At 65.0% G+C, this 15,994-nt stretch overlaps 4 protein-coding genes across 6 annotated transcripts; 3 read left to right on the forward strand and 1 right to left on the reverse strand.

Moving 5' to 3' along the window:
* The first annotated feature begins 27 nt into the window (after positions 1-27).
* Positions 28-2,614, forward strand: plekho1b (pleckstrin homology domain containing O1b). Its single transcript, XM_088412097.1, has 5 exons — positions 28-184; positions 555-701; positions 823-963; positions 1,026-1,130; positions 1,184-2,614. The coding sequence occupies exons 1-5, from the start codon at positions 104-106 to the stop codon at positions 1,727-1,729; spliced, it is 1,020 nt and encodes a 339-aa protein (XP_088268223.1). The 5' UTR covers positions 28-103; the 3' UTR covers positions 1,730-2,614.
* Positions 2,026-15,515, reverse strand: LOC148425893 (acidic leucine-rich nuclear phosphoprotein 32 family member E-like). 3 transcript variants are annotated; one of them, XM_088412109.1, is made up of 7 exons: positions 4,847-5,044; positions 4,242-4,391; positions 3,853-3,975; positions 3,636-3,789; positions 2,477-2,619; positions 2,309-2,375; positions 2,026-2,248 (listed from the first exon to the last, which is right to left on the reverse strand). In XM_088412109.1, exons 1-7 carry the CDS (start codon positions 4,904-4,906, stop codon positions 2,190-2,192), a joined length of 756 nt encoding a protein of 251 aa, XP_088268235.1. In that variant the 5' UTR covers positions 4,907-5,044; the 3' UTR covers positions 2,026-2,189. The 3 variants fall into 3 exon arrangements, with proteins under 3 accessions (XP_088268235.1, XP_088268236.1, XP_088268233.1); XM_088412110.1 differs by lacking the exon at positions 4,847-5,044 and adding an exon at positions 15,247-15,515 and having other exon boundaries at positions 2,026-2,375; XM_088412107.1 differs by having other exon boundaries at positions 2,026-2,375; positions 4,847-5,047.
* On the forward strand, positions 4,155-7,677 carry LOC148425894 (metaxin-1-like). The gene is made up of 8 exons (XM_088412106.1): positions 4,155-5,409; positions 5,954-6,023; positions 6,102-6,181; positions 6,528-6,620; positions 6,690-6,872; positions 6,951-7,027; positions 7,090-7,235; positions 7,301-7,677. The coding sequence occupies exons 1-8, from the start codon at positions 5,329-5,331 to the stop codon at positions 7,528-7,530; spliced, it is 960 nt and encodes a 319-aa protein (XP_088268232.1). The 5' UTR covers positions 4,155-5,328; the 3' UTR covers positions 7,531-7,677.
* Positions 7,782-13,797, forward strand: LOC148425895 (thrombospondin-3a-like). The gene is made up of 23 exons (XM_088412047.1): positions 7,782-8,192; positions 9,171-9,365; positions 9,450-9,706; positions 9,792-9,891; positions 9,975-9,998; positions 10,078-10,160; positions 10,247-10,298; positions 10,372-10,520; positions 10,595-10,732; positions 10,792-10,866; positions 10,932-11,084; positions 11,160-11,270; positions 11,339-11,446; positions 11,602-11,761; positions 11,836-11,954; positions 12,028-12,080; positions 12,140-12,321; positions 12,391-12,569; positions 12,635-12,683; positions 12,749-12,945; positions 13,023-13,195; positions 13,283-13,422; positions 13,505-13,797. The coding sequence occupies exons 1-23, from the start codon at positions 8,105-8,107 to the stop codon at positions 13,564-13,566; spliced, it is 2,847 nt and encodes a 948-aa protein (XP_088268173.1). The 5' UTR covers positions 7,782-8,104; the 3' UTR covers positions 13,567-13,797.
* Positions 15,516-15,994: the final 479 nt, after the last annotated feature.

Consider the following 15,994-nt stretch of genomic DNA (forward strand, 5'->3'; position numbering starts at 1 on the left):
AAGTCGGCCAGCAGAGGGCGCCGGCGGGGGAAGGGACGAGAGGAAGGAGACGCCGAGCGCCGCAGCGGCTGCCAGCTCCAGCCCCTTCGGACCGCCCGCCACCATGCTCGCCGGCCCGCCTGAGACGGCGCGCTCAACTACTACGGCGACATCTAAGAACAACAAACCGTCGGAGGCGCACGCGGTGAGGAGGTGCGCGCGTGCACACGCACACGCACACGCACGCCGTAAAAGTAAGAACGGAAAGAGGAGAAGGAGAAGAGATGAACGAAGAAAGGACGGGTGCTTTGCAGGCTTTATTTGGAAGTGGCCGCGTCGGATGATAAACTCCGCGGGAAAGGCCAACTTGGAAAACGCGCGGCGCGGCGCGGCGCGGCCCTCGAGGAATTTGACGCTTCGGGGTCTTAAAGTGTTCTTAAAGGGATCTGAAAGATCCTTTCGAGGTTCGAGGTAGAAGCTCTCCGGTTGCGGGAGCCAAACTGCTTGCGATTTCCAAGGCAACTAGACTCACTTTCTCTCGGGTTACCGTTGAACGTGCGGACACTGTCCGGCAGGTGGCGTCGGCGGCGTCCGCCTCGTGCGCGCCGGCGGACAAGGCGGGCTGGCTGCGGAGGTTCTGCGGCAAAAGAATGTTGCGGGAGATCTGGAAGAAGCGCTTCGTGGTCCTCGCGGGGCATCGGCTGACGCTCTGCGAGAAGGAGGTGGGCGGGGCGCCCCTTTCGGATCCCGCGCGCTTAAGAATCCATGAGTTGTTTCCGCTAATAAATAACAGCCGGGCACGCGCCGGCTCGCCCGCCGACTTTGACGCGCGTCGGGCCGCAGGGTCGCGCGGGCGCCGCCGACGTCTTGGACTTGCGCCACTACGCCAGCTGCCGCGACGGCGGCGAGCGCAACAAGAAAAGCGCGAGCAAAAAGGATCGCAGCAAGTTTACGCTTCAGCGCTGCTGCTCAGCTCGCAACGCGGTACGCAGGCGCGCGGCCGGGCTCCTTCCGGGGGTCCCACGGGGCGCGCCTTTGCCCTTCAGGTAGCGAACCTTCTGTTCCTGGCGCCGAGTCCCGAGGACAAGGACTCGTGGATCGGCGCGCTCAACGCGGCCATCGCCGGAGCCAAGAACGAAGCCCTGGATCAGGTGAGCCCAACGCCCCCCCCCCAACGCCCCCCGCCCCTGACGCTCCGCCGCAGGTCAGGCCCGCCGAGGCTCCGCTGCGTCACCCGACCCGAGACCGAGCCCGGACGCGTCAGGGCCGCCGCCCTCCGAGCCGAGGTCACCTGCTGGCTCTGGTCAGTCGCCGCCCGCCCCGCCGCTCCCCGTCGGGTCGGCTGCCCGGCTCCTTTCCCCTCCCGCAGGCGTCCTCGTCGGACGGCGCCGCGACCTCGGACCGGATCGGCGAGCCCGACGAGGACGGGGCCGCCCGCGGCTCGGGGAGGTCGCCGGGTCTCCCTCGGCGGCGGGCGGCGTGCTCGGACGCCTCGGCGAGCCTCGGCCTCCTGCGGCGACTCATCGGCCTCGAGGCGGCGCGGACGGAGCGGCTTCTGGAGGCCGCGCGGGAACGGGGGCGACCCGGCTCCGACGAGGACCCGAGGGCGGAAGCGCGCGGCCTCCTCGAGGGGGCCCTGGAAACCCTGGAGCTGGCCCGTCAGGTCCTGCGGGAGGTGAAGGAGCTCAGGGAGCTCGCCCCCCGACCGGACGGCTCCCGAGACCGGACGCGGCGCCGTTTGTCCACCTGAAGCCCCTCGGCGGACCGGATCGGCCGCTTCCGTGTCCTTTCGGAAGCGCGTTAAGCGGCGGCTTGCCGAATCGCCGCGAGTGAGCCAAAGGCGGCGGCGAGACTTTCTCTCAATAAGAGGCAAACCCCGCGACGCCGGCCTCGGCTCGCTCCCCGCCGTCGTCGAGCGGGCCGACGGGCAGGAGGCGGAGGCAAGCAAGCGGCTCTTCTCCGCTGGGCCGCGGGGGGAATGGAAGGCGTTATCGAGGACCGTATTGCGCGGGTCTTGGAAGAAAGGCGCAGGCGCTGACTCAGGCGCCGAGGGGGAAAGCAAAAAGTCGAGTTGCTTTTATTGGAAAAGAAGGAGGCAAAAACAATCAAACAAATAAGCGGGGCAATTTGAAGTGGGCTCGTATTTACACACCGGAAGCGGGAAGGGAGCGCCGGACGAGGGCTCCGAGGGGGCGGGGCCGCAGAAGCGACTACTGCTCGTCGTCGTCCTCGTCCCTCTTCCTCTTGTGGCCTCGGAGCGCCTCGTCGTCTGACGGGCGTAGCGCGGCGTCAGCCTCGGCCGCTTTCGCTTTTCCGTTCTCCCACTGACCTCCGTCGTCGTCGTCCTCCTCGTCCTCGTCCTCTTCCTCCACGTAGTCGCCGTCGTCGTCCTCGTCCTGAAGACGGGCGACGGTTACTCAAAGTTGCCCCCGGTTAGTTTTTGCACACTAACGCGACGAACGACGCGGCCGTCCAACGTCGGCGGCCGGCGCCCCACCTGGATGCCCTCCTTCATCAGGTACGACAGGCCCACCTCCTCCTCCTCCTCCTCCTCCTCCTCCTCGTCACTGTCCTCGTCGCCGTCGTCGTCGTCGTCGCCGCCGTCGTCCCGGTCGTCGTGTGGACCGGCGCCGTCATCCTCTGCGACGCAAAGGCACACAATAACCACAAATAAAGTTGCCTGTGCGGCCGAGAATGGCTTTTCTCCTTTTTTTCTTTTTGCCAGTTGCGAGTTTTGAACTTGCCGGCGCCCCCCGTACCTTTTCAAACAAATTGCAATGTACGGAACGAGCCCAAAATATAAATGGTGAGCCGGCTACTGACGGGCGGGACTTGAAAAAGTCTTGAAAGACTTGAAAAAGACTCAAGTGTAAGATTGGGAGCGTTTTTCATGAAAAAGGAATAAATTGATTCTAAGTTTCAAAAGGGTACAAATAAATGTCTTCTTATCGACCAAGAGTATGTTTGAAATATAATGCTAGGTCGTGAAATGATGCGGCGCGGGGGGGGGGGGGGGGGGGGGGGGGGGGGGTAAACGAGCACCGCCCCCCGTTGGCCGCCACGTCCGTCATAGCTGCGGACGACGGTAAACGAGCGCCGCCCCCCGAAGGCCGCCACGTGTCATAGCTACGGACGACGGTAAACGAGCGCCGCCCCCCTTTGGCCGCCACGTCCGTCATAGCTGCGGACGACGGTAAAAGAGCGCCGCCCCCCGAAGGCCGCCACGTGTCATAGCTACGGACGACGGTAAACGAGCGCCGCCCCCCTTTGGCCGCCACGTCCGTCATAGCTGCGGACGACGGTAAACGAGCGCCGCCCCCCGAAGGCCGCCACGTGTCATAGCTGCGGACGACGGTAAACGAGCGCCGCCCCCCTTTGGCCGCCACGTCCGTCATAGCTGCGGACGACGGTAAACGAGCGCCGCCCCCCCCGAAGGCCGCCACGTCTGTCATAGCCGCGGACGACGGTAAACGGCGCCTCCCGCTGTCCGGAACGGTCTCAATCCTACACGTCGTCCCTTTAGGTACGGCCGGGCGATACGGGCGGCTCGCGGCGGCGTAACGTCACCGCAAATTAGTAAGCGGCCCCGTGGTGAAAAGCGAGGAGCGCTTTAGGGCGCTTGACGGCCAAGGAGAGGCGGGGCGGGGCGGCGTTACCGTCGTCCGAGCGGGGCGCCTCCTTGTCGTGCCGGTCGTATCCGTCCAGGTAGGTGACGTGAGGCAGGAGGCCGAAGACGGCGTCGCGGTAGTCCCGGCGCGCGCCCAGCCCGCACCCCCACACGTCCAGCGTCCTCAGTTTCTTCAGGGGCTCCTGCGGACGGGCGGAGGGGCGTCAGCCCGAGGAGGCCGGCGCCCGAGCGCTCCCGCCGCTCACCAACGGCCGCAGGGCGGCCACGTCCTCGATCTTGTTCCCGCTGATGTCCAGGTGCGTCAGGTTGGGACACTTGCGGGCCAGCGCCTCCAGGCCGCCGCGGATGGCGTTGTCGCTCAACTCCAGCTGGCAAAGGCAAAACGCATCACCCCGCTTCCTTTTATTTCCAAAGGCACCGAGGAGGGCGTTCCACGAGTACGTTAAGGGTATATGGGATCCCGCTTCCGTCTGGACCTCGGTTAAGCTCAAACGCTAGCTGTCAAGCGGGAAGGACCTCGGTTCTAATTCGGAGGTTTCGGGCCGTTGAAGCCCGGCTCTCCAAAGTCCGAAGGCGGCCACGGTTCGAGCGGAAAGCAGCTCGCGGCCGGAAGCCCGGCGCCCGGCCGGCTTACCTTGTGCAGCCTGGGCAGCGAGGGCAGCTTGGAGAGCGAGGTGAGGCCCACGTTGGCCATGCGCAGCACTTCCAGGGCCGAAAACTCCTCCGTCACGCCGTCCACCTCGCCGTCGCCGGAACGACACGTGTCCAGGGCCAACACGCACACCTAAAGGGAAACAGCTGTCGCCCGGGCGTCGTGCTCGCTCGCTCGCGCTCGCGCGCGCCTGTGCTTGCGGGAATTTGCTCGAGACGTGGCGTGGACGTTTTGGAGAAGTGAGGACATTTGGGCCGGTCCTCACTGCTTGAGGGTCGACGCTTGCTTTTTTTTCCAGCGTTCCCGGTGCAAATGGCCCGCTCGTCAGCAAGATCGGCAGAAGCCCGACAACCGCCCGGATCGTTTGCATCGGGAAAGACGCGTGGAAAACACGCGGGACCGAGTTCGGACAGCCCCGGATCGCGACTCGGGCAAACGCGTATATAAGCGACGTTCCCGTCACGTGACGAGGCGCGAAGGCCGAGCCGAGCGAAAGAACTCGAACGTTTCGACGAGGGCGGAAGAAGCCGAACCGCGGCGACAAAGGAGACGAGCGGAGGCGTTCGCTCGGGTCGCCGTCGACGCACCTCGGCGGGACTTCGGTCCTTCAGCTCCAAGCGGACCCGCTCTTTCATGCCCATGGCCATGTCGGGGGCCGCCAAACAAACGTGACGCGGAGGCGAGCGCTCGCTGAACGAGGAAGGCCGAAGGAAAGCTCGGCTAGGCTAGGCGGCCATGTTGGAGAACGCCAGTGCCCGCGCGGTCGCCGCCCACAGACTGTCGTCCCATTGGTCGCTAGGCGCGCCGGTCCCGCCCACCCGAGCCGAGCTCCTGCTATCTCGTCCGAGGAAATGACGCTTCCTCGTCCTCGTCCTCCTCCGATTGGCGCCAGGGGTTCGCTTCTTTTCGGGGCGGCCCCGAACGCTTTGGACTGTAGACGGCGGCGGCGGCGGCGGCGGCGACGTTTTTCGACTCCTTTTGCTTCTCCTTCGTCCCTTCGGCTTTTCGTTTGGAACTTTGCATTTGGAACGGGGCGGGCGAACGCGCGCCACTTCCGGCGGCGGTAAAGATGGCGGCGCCCGACGAGCTGTTCGTATGGGAAGGAGACTGGGGGCTGCCGTCCGTCAACAGCGACTGTTTGGTGGTTCTGGTGCGTGCGTCGCCTTCTCCCGCTTGCCGGGCCGGCGGTGACGTTCGTCGGGCTGGCCGAAGCGACGCGAGCGAGCGATCGATCGATCGATCGATCGATCGGCGGTGCCACAATGACGTCGCAGTCGCGCGACTACGATTGATTCTCTCCGGCGTTCGCGGCGCCGACCGGCTGGCCGCGGAGGAAAATAAAAGTCAAAGCGCCTTCGGTGACGTCACAGCACAACACGGGAGCGAGTTGGCCCAAAACAGGCGCGCTCAAAGCAACGGAGCCTTTTCGGCCGTCCGACGCTCTCAGCGCCATCGGCTCAAATCATTCGCCATTCGCTTGGACCAAACCCAAAAAACAAATCGGCGCGCGTCATTCCTCTTGCCTTTTTTTTCAGTACACAATCGCGCAGTACAAAAAACAAAACAAAAACCGCCGCTAATGCGAGTTGAACAAAGTCGCATGCGTGTTCCGAGTCGGAGGATGTCTCGCGTTTGCGCAAGGCGCCTCGCTCTTTTTTTTGCTGTGGTTAAGTTGTCGCGTGGCCGCCAGGCAGGCGTACGCTCACTTCTCCGGCGCTCCTCTCAAAGTCCACAAGGTGTGCAACCCGTGGAGAAGTCCCGGAGGTGAGGGGGGGGGGGGGGGGGGGGGGCGCCTCGTCACCTCGTCGCCTCGTCACCTCCTCACCTCTCCTTTGCCTTCAGGTGCCCTTCCCGCCCTGAGGACCGCCAGCAAGGAGGCGCTGTGGCGACCCTCCGACATCATCGTCCACCTCCGAAAACAGGCGAGCCCGCCGCGTACGCTCAAATGTTCCGTCGCTCGGAACGCTCCTCTCGCTCCTCTCGCTCCTCCTCTCGCCCACTCGCCTAAGTGAAATCAATCGCACTTTTGCGGGTTTGGGGCGACGCCGACGTCGGGCGGCTTTCCGTTTGGGGTCCAAACCCGAGCGCGCGCTTCTCCCGAGGCTCGCTCGAGAGAAGCCCCCTTTCCGTCTCGGCGGCGGTCGCGAGCCACATTTTCCTGGCGGGGCCGCAGCTGGAAGACATTAGCGCGGGGCCCGAGGCGAGGCTCGCGAAAAATGCGGCAAAGTCCCGCCGGCCGTTGACGCGCGCGCGCCCGTCTATTTGCAGAAGTACGACGCGGACTTTGACCTGTCGGCCAAGGAGGCCGCGGACAGCCTGGCCTTCGCGGCGCTGGTCCAGCAGAAGCTGGTGCCGGCCGTGGTGCGCGTTTGCCCGTCGGCGCACGCGCCTGAGCCGGCGCCCTTTGCCAGCCCGTCCTAACCCTTTCAGCTCTACGCGCTGTGGGCGGAGCCCAAGAACTACGCGGAGGTGACGCGGCGCTGGTACGCCGAGCGCGCCTCCTTCCCGCTCGGCCTGTTCCTGCCGGGCCGCCTGCGGAGCCGGCAGCTGGACAAACTGCGGCTGCTGCGAGGGGACGCCGGGCCGGAGCCGGGCGAGGCGCTGGAGAAGGAGGTGGGCCGCGTCGCGCCGCGTCGCTTCCACATGACATGAAGCTTCTGGCCAAAACGTCGGCCCGCCTTCTCCCCGCAGCTGTACGCCGACGCCACGGACTGCATGGACCTGCTGGCGCAGCGGCTGGGAAGGCAGAAGTTCTTCTTCGGAGACGCGTGAGTCCTCGGCCGGCCCCCTCGTCCCCTCGCCCGCCGACGCGCGCGCTCTGTCGGGGCAGGCCCTCGTCCCTGGACGCCTTGGTCTTCGGCTGGCTGGCCCCCGTCCTCAAGTGGCGTCTTCCCGGCGCCAAGCTGCAGCGCCACCTGGAGACCTTGGACAACCTGCAGGCCTTCTGCGCCAACATCCTGGCCGTCTACTTCCCCGGTGAGGCCGTCGCCGGGAGCGTCCGCCGCCCCCCGCTGACCGCCCCGCCGCGCCCTTTGTTCCAGGGAACCGCGCCCCCCGGTGCGCCCGCGCCGCCGAGGCCGGCGACGGCGAGCGGGTCCCCAACCGGCGCGCCAAGCAGCTGCTGTCGGCGCTGGCGGCGCTGGGCGCCATGTTGGCCTACGCCGCGCTGGCCGGCATGGTGTCGCTCGGGCACGGCCCCAAAGGGTCGCCGGAGCGGCGCGCTCTGGGCGACCGGCGCCGCGACGGCGCCGACGAGGACGAGGACGACTGAAGCGGTCGGGGGCGTCCTCCCTCGCCGCTTTCGTCTTCGTTTTTTGACGGCCGTGATTTGGCCTCGTGTTTTGGGGGGGAAAAAGTTGCGGCGTCACAACATTGTTTTGGTTTTGAAATGTTGACAATAAAGTCTCATGAGAGCTCCGCCCTTCAGTCCGGACTCCGCTTGCACGCGTGACGCCAAAGCTTAGGAATGTGTGCGCCCGCGTGCGCGCGCGCGAGACGGAGGGAGATCCGGCCAATGTGGAATAAGTGTGCTGTCGGGGTGAGGCGCCGCCCTCTGCCGGTAGCACCGTTACCATGGTAACGTTCGACTCCAAACAAACACCGACTGACTCCGCCGCGTTTTCGTGGGCCAAACGTGCGGTGGAAGGTGTCGCGGGATCGACCGGAGGGTGTAAAAGTGGCTTTTCGTGACGTCACGCGTCCCCTCGCGGCTCTTTCCATTTGGCGGCGCGGCCCGGCCCGGCCCGGCCCGGCCCGGCGCGTGCGGCCCCGCCCTTCGCCCCGTCCCTCCCGGCTCATCGGCGCGTCAGAGCGCGGCCGCTTGTGAGCCGGAGAGGACCGAGACGATGACGGCGAAGGTGACGATGCTGCTGAGCGCCCTTTGGATCTGCGCGGCGACGGCGGCGGCGGCGGCGCAAGTTCCGGAGCAGCAAGGTAACCCGCGCGGACTCGGCCGCTTCTCCATTTTGGCGCTCAAACGTTACCAAGCTCGCAAGACTGATGCCGCCGCAAGATTTTCTTGCCCAAAAGTTGATCGATGTAAGCGAACGGAACATCCGCGTTGCGTTGCGATCCGTGCATCAAGGCGGGGGAAAGGGGAGACGATTGCGCGGACGCGCGTTGCTGCCCCTCCGAAAAAAAAAACAAAACCCAACAACCTTCCGTTTCTCAGCCCCTCCGAAAAAAAAACAAAACCCAACAACCTTCCGTTTCTCATTGTGACAAAGCCAATAATAGCGGGAAAAATGTTCTAACGTGACTTTTGGTCATTGCTGGAACTTTGTGCCAGTTGCGAGCTGCGCAAACGCGACGTACGCTCTTTGATAGTAAACGACAAAAAATAACAAAAACCGGCAAAAGTGACGCTCCGACGGAAACATTTTGCTTTTCCCAATGCTGACGTCAAACGTGACGCGGACACTTTTCATGTTTCTGCAAAATCAAAACGACAAATGCTTTGCCAAAACGATCACGCTCAACAAGTTTGAAGGTCGAAAGGATCGGCCGCCGTACATTCAAAGGCTTGCGGATGTCGCAATTGCCAGTTCTTTTGAGTGCGCTCGCAAACCGTCGGGGGGAGCCCCAACCCACCATCCCTCCGAGTTGTAGGCTCGTCACCCGTCTCGCCACCGCGCCTTTCCCCCTTCCCCGAGAAGCCGCCCGTTCGCTCGACCTTTTTGCCGGCCAAACGAGCGGGGACCCGAACCGAGCAAAAATACAAAGGGCTTTTCAAAAGAATTTCGGGGGCCGCCGCTCTAGCGCGCGTCGACCTTTTGCGAGCGCGCGCCGGCGCCGCCGAGGAAGCAGACGCTCGGGCGACGCGACGCGCGGCAGGAAGCCGAGCGGGGCGAAAGTCGCAAGGAGACAAAGCGTTAGCGTCCGAGGGAGCCAAGCGTTTCGTCCCCTCGTCAGTGATGGACGTGCTGAGCGCTCAGGAGGCGGGGCGGGCGGGCCGGATTTGGGCCGGCGCCGACGCGGGGGCCGACGTCTACGTGGCGGCGGCCGTCCGCCTGCTGCCGAAGACGGCCGGGGTACTCCTGGGCGTGTACGGGAAGCGCGACAACAGGAAGTACCTGGAGGTGTCCGTCATGACCAAGGTCAACAAAGGTAGGCCGGGACGCCGCCGCCCGCCCGCCCGCCCGCCTTTTTCCGGCGGCCCGGAGAGCGCTTCCTTCGTGTGCGCCCGCGCAGTGTCGCTGCGCTTCTGGCGCCAGTCGGACGGGAAGCTCCACGCCGTCAACCTGGCCAACGCCGACGTGTCGGACGGGCGCCGCCATACGCTGCTGCTGCGCCTGAGCCGCCCGGGGCGGGACGCCGGCGGGGCCGAGCTCTACGTGGACTGCCGGTTGGCCGACGCCGCCCGGGGGGCGCCCCTCCCGTCCCCCCTCCCCCGGGAGCCCGACGCCGTGGAGATCCGACACGGGCAGAAAGCCTACGCCCGCTCGCAGGTACGTCCGACGGGAGGGGGCAAAGGGCTTTTTAGGGGGGATCTACACGTAGACCCGCCTCTCTCCCCGCTTGCTTCTCGGGCAGGGCGCGGTGGAATCCCTGCGCGTGGCGCTAGGGGGCAGCCTGGCTCAAGCCGGCGCCCTAGTGGACTGTCCCTTGGAAGGTGACTCTGCCCACAACTTAGGTGAGCGACGCGCGCGCGCGCGCGCCCGCCGGCGAGCCGCCCGCGCCCGAGCCTTCTCCGAGCGTCACCTTTTGCCTCGGCAGCCGGCGACCCGCACGCCATCCTGGGTGAGTGCGTCCCGTCCCGTCCGCCCGTCCGCCCGCTCCCCGGCGCGCGGCGCGCTGACCGAGATGTACTCGCCGTCAGCCGAGCACGCCAAAGCGCTGATCGGCCAGATGCTCCTCTTCAATCAGATGCTGGGGGAGCTCCGACAGGACGTCAAGGAGCAGGTGATTTGTTCCTACTGATCCGCGGGGTTGCGAGCATCCACTTTTGTTGGGATCACATTCGATCAGCGTAGCGCCTGTGCGCGCAGGTGAAGGAGATGTCCCTGCTGAGGAACGCCATCCTGGAGTGTCAACTCTGCGGTCAGTGCGGACTTGGGGGCGCGTTTGAGGCGGGGCCCGATTGAAACGGCCGCCCGCCTGCGCGCGCGCTCAGGTTTCCAGGAGGCGCGCTCCGGCTGCTCGCCCAACCCGTGCCACCCGGGCGCGGCCTGCGCCCCCAGCCCGCACTTCCCGGGCTTCACCTGCGGACCGTGCCCGCCCGGCACCCTGGGAAACGGGACGCACTGCAGCGACGTGGACGAGGTACCGATGGCGGCGCCGGCCGGAGGGGCGCGGGCAAATAACCGCGGCCCGTCCGTCCGCCCTTTCCGGGTCAGTGCGAGGCGCAGCCGTGCTTCAGGGCGTCGGCCTGCGTCAACACGGACGGCGGCTTTCGCTGCGGCCCCTGTCCTGCCGGCCTGCGGGGGGCGCCGCTGGCCGGGACCGGACTACGCTACGCCAAGACGCGCAAGCAGGTTGTGCCTCCGTTTCGCTAGGAAACGCCGGACGCCAAGGGACGTCCTCTTAATTACAGGAGTGCGTGGACGTGGACGAGTGCGTGGAGCTGGCCGACGCCTGCGCGCCCAACTCGGTGTGCACCAACACGGAGGTGGGTCCGCGGCGGGCGAGCGCCGCCCCCTCCACGGCCAAAACCGCGGCCCCTTCCTGGCGCAGGGGTCGTTCCGGTGCGGCGCCTGCAAAGCCGGTTACGTGGGCAACCAAAGCGTGGGCTGCGTCCCCCGCAACTCGTGCGCCACCTTGACCTTCGACCCCTGCGACGCCCACGCCCGCTGCGAGATGGGGAGGGACGGCGCGCCGTCCTGCACGGTGAAGCGCCGGCTCGGCCGCTCCGCACGCGCGGCGTTTGGTTTCCCCGCCGACGCCAACCCTGTGCGCGCGCAGTGCAACGTGGGCTGGGCGGGCAACGGCAACACGTGCAGCGCCGACACGGATCTCGACGGCTACCCCGACCGCTCGCTGCCCTGCCTGGACAACGATAAGCACTGCAGACAGGTCCTTGTCCCCGCCCTACCGGCGGCGCCCCTGGCGCCCGCGGGGCTGACGGCCTTTGCCTCCGTCAGGACAATTGCGTGCGGACTCCCAACTCGGGTCAGGAGGACGCCGACAACGACGGCGTCGGAGACCAATGCGACGACGACGCCGATGGCGACGGCATCCAAAACGTGGAGGTGGGGCCTGCCCGCGCACTCGGCTGCGCTCAAAATCAGATATCGGAATCCGCCCGTTCCCGGGTTTGGATTCTGGCGCGCCAAGGGGCCGGGCGTCTGCCTCGCGCCGGCGAAGCTCAAAGGCGTGGGCCGGCGTGGGCCGGCGTGTGCGGCAGGACAACTGCCGCCTGGTTCCCAACAAGGACCAGCAGAATTCGGACAGCGACTCCTTCGGCGACGCGTGCGACAACTGTCCCAACGTGCCCAACGCCGAGCAGACGGACACGGACGGAAACGGCCGAGGGGACGCCTGCGACCTGGACATCGACGGAGACGGTCGGCCCGCCGTCCGCCCGTCCCAAACGGCGCCGGGCTCACATGCATGGATGCGCGCGGGTGCTTGCGCGCAGGCATTCCAAACGTGCTGGACAATTGTCCCGGGGTCCCCAACCCCATGCAGACGGACAGAGATCGCGACGGCATCGGAGACGCCTGCGACAGCTGTCCGGAACACAGCAACCCCACGCAAGTACGCGCAGGCCAGCCCGCCCGCCTTCCGCGCGGCGCGCTTTCGCTTCCCTTTGGCCACGTCTGTCCTCCAGACCGATACGGACGACGACTTGGTGGGAGACATCTGCGACGACGACCGCGACACGTAAGGGCGCGCGAGCGCGCGAGGCAGCGAGAGAGGGACGGACGGAAGGTCGCCCGCAGGGACGGCGACGGCCACCAGGACAGCCGGGACAACTGCCCCGACGCGGCCAACAGCTCCCAGCTGGACTCGGACAACGACGGCCTGGGAGACGACTGCGACCCGGACGACGACGACGACGGCGTCCCCGACCGCGCCGACAACTGCCGGCTGGTGGCCAACCCTCACCAGCGGGACGCGGATCGTAAAGGCCGCCTTTGGCCGCCCGCGCCCGCGCTCGCCGGCGCGCCTTGACGGCCAGGATGCCTTTCAGTGAACGGCGTGGGCGACGCCTGCGAGTGGGACTTTGACAACGACGCGGTGCGGGACGCGCTGGACGCGTGTCCCGAAAGCGCCGAGGTGACGCTGACCGACTTCCGGGCTTACCAGACGGTGGCGTTGGACCCGGAGGGCGACGCCCAGATCGACCCCAACTGGGTGGTCCTCAATCAGGTGGGTCAGGGTTAGGGTTGGGGTTTAGCCCTAACCCTAACCCTAACCCCGAGAGCGCTCCCCAGGGCATGGAGATCGTCCAGACCATGAACAGCGACCCGGGCCTGGCCGTCGGTACGTTCCCGGCGCCGCCCCGGCCCTGTCGGCGCCGCCCCGGCAAAGAGGTCGCGTGTGCGCAGGCTACACCTGGTTCGAGGGCGTGGACTTTGAGGGCACCTTCCACGTCAACACGGAGACGGACGACGACTACGCCGGCTGGGTCTTCTCCTATCAAGACTCGTCCAGTTTCTACGCCGTCATGTGGAAGCAGACGCAGCAGGCGTACTGGCAGACGCGACCCTTCGGCGCCGTGGCCGGCCCCGCCCTGCACCTCAAGGTGCGCCCCGCCGTCCGCGGCGGACCCGAGCCGGACACGGGCCGCCGTGAGCAGTCTGCGCGCGCCGCGGCCCGCAGGCGGTCAAGTCCAGCACGGGTCCGGGCGAGTATTTGAGGAACGCGCTGTGGCACACGGGCGACACGGCCGGCCAAGCCGCGCTGCTGTGGAAGGACCCCAGGAACGTGGGCTGGAAGGACAAGACCTCGTACCGCTGGCAGCTCAGCCACCGCCCGCGAGCCGGCTACATCAGGTGAAGCCCCCGAAAGCTCCGGCCGGGAGCGGGGCCGGGCCCGAGCGGGCGCGCCGCTCAACTCCGCTCCGCTCGGCTCGGCTCCAGGCTCCGCCTGTTCGAGGGCGCCCACCTGGTGGCCGACTCGGGCGTGCTCATCGACGGCACCCTGAGAGGCGGCAGGCTGGGGGTCCTGTGCTTCTCCCAGGAGAACATCATCTGGTCCAACCTGCGCTACCGTTGCAACGGTAAGCGCGTCCGCCGGCCCGTTTGCCGGCCCTTTGACTTTGGGGAGCGTGCTGAGAGCGCGGCGCGCTCTCGCGCTTGCAGACACGCTCCCCGAGGACTTCCACGAGCACGGGCGGCAGGTGGTGATGCACGTGCAGGTGTGAGCCCGCGGGAGGCGGAACCCCCGGACGCAGGCGGGGCCACGCCGCCGACCGAGGACCCGCCTGAAGGAAGGGGAACGGAGGAGACGCCCCGGAGGAGACGCCCCGTGCTATCCGACTGTGCGTCGGAAGAGGGTTTCAACCCGCCCGATTTCACACCTTTTGGGGTTTTTTTGGACTAAACGTGACCGTAGAAAACGAAACTTTCAAAATACAAAGGAAATTGAAAAGAAAGACAGGCGGGTAGATTTTGTTTGTTTGTGGAACTAGCCCGGAAACCAAAATGTCTCTATGGTTGAAGCGTCAGTGCAACAGACCTAAACGGACGGCAGCTGCAGATGATCACAAAAAGACGTGCGTGATATCCTCGCGTCTTGGCGGTCTCGCGCTAGCTTGCCGGAAGCTTTTCTCCAACGGGTCAAGTGAAAACTGAGCAATACGTTACGGGGGGGGGGGGCTTTCTTTGCTGAATTTGTCACCGGGTGACCAAAGTTCTCCCTTTTCGATCAAATCTCACATACTCGTTTCAAACCTAACGAGAAACGCAGACGGCGCGGGTTCCGCCCAACGCGTCGCTTCGCCGAGCCCGGCAGAAGAAGAAGGCGCGTTCGGCCGGGACCTTCTCGGAGCCGGCGGTCCGGGGGCTCGCCCCGACGCACCGGAGCGGACGCTAGATGCGGCCCTTTTGCCGCCTGCCGCGCCGCGCCGCGCAGCTTCCGTTCTATTCAGTCGGAAGCAGCCGCAAGCGGTCGGGAGCGCTCGCCTCGGCCCTCCCTGCGGACGCAAGGCGACTGGGAAGCCTTTTGTCATCAGGCGGACCTTGCAGACTCCAAAGGCTTCCTCCGAAAAAAGCCTCCGAAAAAAGCCTCCGAACTTCTCCAAAAAAAGCCTCCGAACTTCTCCAAAAAAAGCATGAAACAGTCCTCTATACAAAGGCTTGAGTTTAGATGATCTTGAAAGTCAAATTATAGAACCGGTAGGTTTAGCCCGCAATTAGCAATCGCGCGCTAGGCCGCGCTTCCGCCGGTTTTCAACCTCCGAAGCGGTTCCCGCGTCGGCGGGAAAACAGTCCGGCCGCTCAAACGGTCTGGCCGACGCTTGTCGGGTCCCGCGGCGCGTCGGCGCCGTCGATCAAAAATGCTTCGGGCTTGACTAAGGTTTGACTAAATTTGGGCAACTCAAACGTTTATCCCGCCGTCCCTGCCAGTTGTCGAGTTAGCATCTAGCTAGCTTACTTCATTTGCAAAGAAAAGTCTCGCGACGGTCCTTTTAAAATCCTAAAAGACATCTTGATCCGGAATCCGCCCCCACCGACGAAAGTGGAAGTGCTTTGCTCGGCCACTTGCCCTACGTTGGTATGAAGTGGTCATTTGCACGACCTACGGGCGGACTTTTCCCTCTCGCCGCTCGACTTGAAAGTTCAAGCCCACACCCGCGAGATGCGGGGCTTGACGAGAAAGCGCGCCGGGCAAATGGCTCAGGCGAGACCAACTGCGCGCCAGACTTTGTGTTCGTCGTCCCACAAAAAAAGAAAACATCACAAAGTGTGTCATAGCGAAAACTTTGGAGAGGAACTTGGCTTCTCCGTCACGTTTAGCGGGGGCGGAACAGGCGGCAAGTGAGACAAGTAGGCGAGCGAGCGACTGGTAAAAAGGAAGAAAAAAAAGACAAAAGCAAATTTACCTTGCAAGTCAGCCATGACACACTTGAGGCGCTTCTGTTCCAAACCAGCTCAATGACCAGACGCGAAGTTGCGCCCGATTGCGAGCGACGACAGCCGCCGCCAGTTGATGCGTTTAAGGACAATGTAAAAAAAAAAAGAGTGACGCGTTTGACGAACACCAACTCGCATCGAAAGCGCAGGAGTCATTTCGTTCGCCGCGCTTCCGGAGACCCTCTGTCTTGCGCGCCGTCAACCTTTCTCTTCTGCCGACTGCGTTGGAAGAACTCCCGATTGGTGTTGAACGGACGGGCGTCCGGACGCGCGAGTCCGATTACCAGACGGCGCCGAGGAGACGCGAAGGCACCGCGACTCATTTCCGGTGTTCCGCGTCACGTCACGGCTGCGTAGAGGTGGAAGGTCCCTCCCTCCTCCTCGCCGACGTCCTTTCGCGCTTATTCCGTTGGCCCGGGTTGAACCCGTCCCGTGTGCGTTTGAAGGCGGGAGGGCTCCTCGAAGGCGCTAAACGGGGATAACGCGCATGCCTGGCTTCTTAATAGGATGGCCTACCAAAACAAAGGATGTTGCCTGTCCTGCTTTTGTTTCAAACGGGCGTATTCGGAGTTTCGAAGAGTTCCAATTCAGAGGTTGCCGCGCACCTCCGATGGCCACAGAAGACTCGCTGCCATTGACTGTTTTTTTTTTAATTTCGCATGAAAAAGCAGACGTTAAAAAAGGAAACAAACAGCGGCTCCGTATTTGCTCTTCTCC

The sequence above is a fragment of the Hippichthys cyanospilos genome, chromosome 3, assembly GCF_059441005.1.
Source record: "Hippichthys cyanospilos isolate Australia breed blue-spotted pipefish chromosome 3, RoL_Hcya_1.0, whole genome shotgun sequence".
In the NCBI taxonomy this organism is placed as follows: Eukaryota; Metazoa; Chordata; class Actinopteri; order Syngnathiformes; family Syngnathidae; genus Hippichthys; species Hippichthys cyanospilos.

What these genes read in the sequence shown, in the direction of transcription:
- plekho1b (XM_088412097.1), top strand. Translation starts at nt 104, where the DNA reads ATGCTCGCCGGCCCGCCTGAGACGGCGCGCTCAACTACTACGGCGACA. An exon ending in AACCGTCGGAGGCGCACGCG is followed by an intron (nt 185 to 554) that starts GTGAGGAGGTGC and finishes ACTGTCCGGCAG; the next exon opens with GTGGCGTCGGCGGCGTCCGC. An exon ending in AGAACGAAGCCCTGGATCAG is followed by an intron (nt 1,131 to 1,183) that starts GTGAGCCCAACG and finishes GCTCCGCCGCAG; the next exon opens with GTCAGGCCCGCCGAGGCTCC.
- LOC148425893 (XM_088412107.1), bottom strand. Translation starts at nt 4,906, where the DNA reads ATGGCCATGGGCATGAAAGAGCGGGTCCGCTTGGAGCTGAAGGACCGA. An exon ending in GGCGCCCCGCTCGGACGACG is followed by an intron (nt 2,620 to 3,635) that starts GTAACGCCGCCC and finishes TTTGCGTCGCAG; the next exon opens with AGGATGACGGCGCCGGTCCA. An exon ending in TGATGAAGGAGGGCATCCAG is followed by an intron (nt 2,376 to 2,476) that starts GTGGGGCGCCGG and finishes GCCCGTCTTCAG; the next exon opens with GACGAGGACGACGACGGCGA.
- LOC148425894 (XM_088412106.1), top strand. Translation starts at nt 5,329, where the DNA reads ATGGCGGCGCCCGACGAGCTGTTCGTATGGGAAGGAGACTGGGGGCTG. An exon ending in GCGACTGTTTGGTGGTTCTG is followed by an intron (nt 5,410 to 5,953) that starts GTGCGTGCGTCG and finishes GCCGCCAGGCAG; the next exon opens with GCGTACGCTCACTTCTCCGG. An exon ending in TCGTCCACCTCCGAAAACAG is followed by an intron (nt 6,182 to 6,527) that starts GCGAGCCCGCCG and finishes GTCTATTTGCAG; the next exon opens with AAGTACGACGCGGACTTTGA.
- LOC148425895 (XM_088412047.1), top strand. Translation starts at nt 8,105, where the DNA reads ATGACGGCGAAGGTGACGATGCTGCTGAGCGCCCTTTGGATCTGCGCG. An exon ending in CGACCCGCACGCCATCCTGG is followed by an intron (nt 9,999 to 10,077) that starts GTGAGTGCGTCC and finishes ACTCGCCGTCAG; the next exon opens with CCGAGCACGCCAAAGCGCTG. An exon ending in CCTGGACATCGACGGAGACG is followed by an intron (nt 11,762 to 11,835) that starts GTCGGCCCGCCG and finishes GCTTGCGCGCAG; the next exon opens with GCATTCCAAACGTGCTGGAC.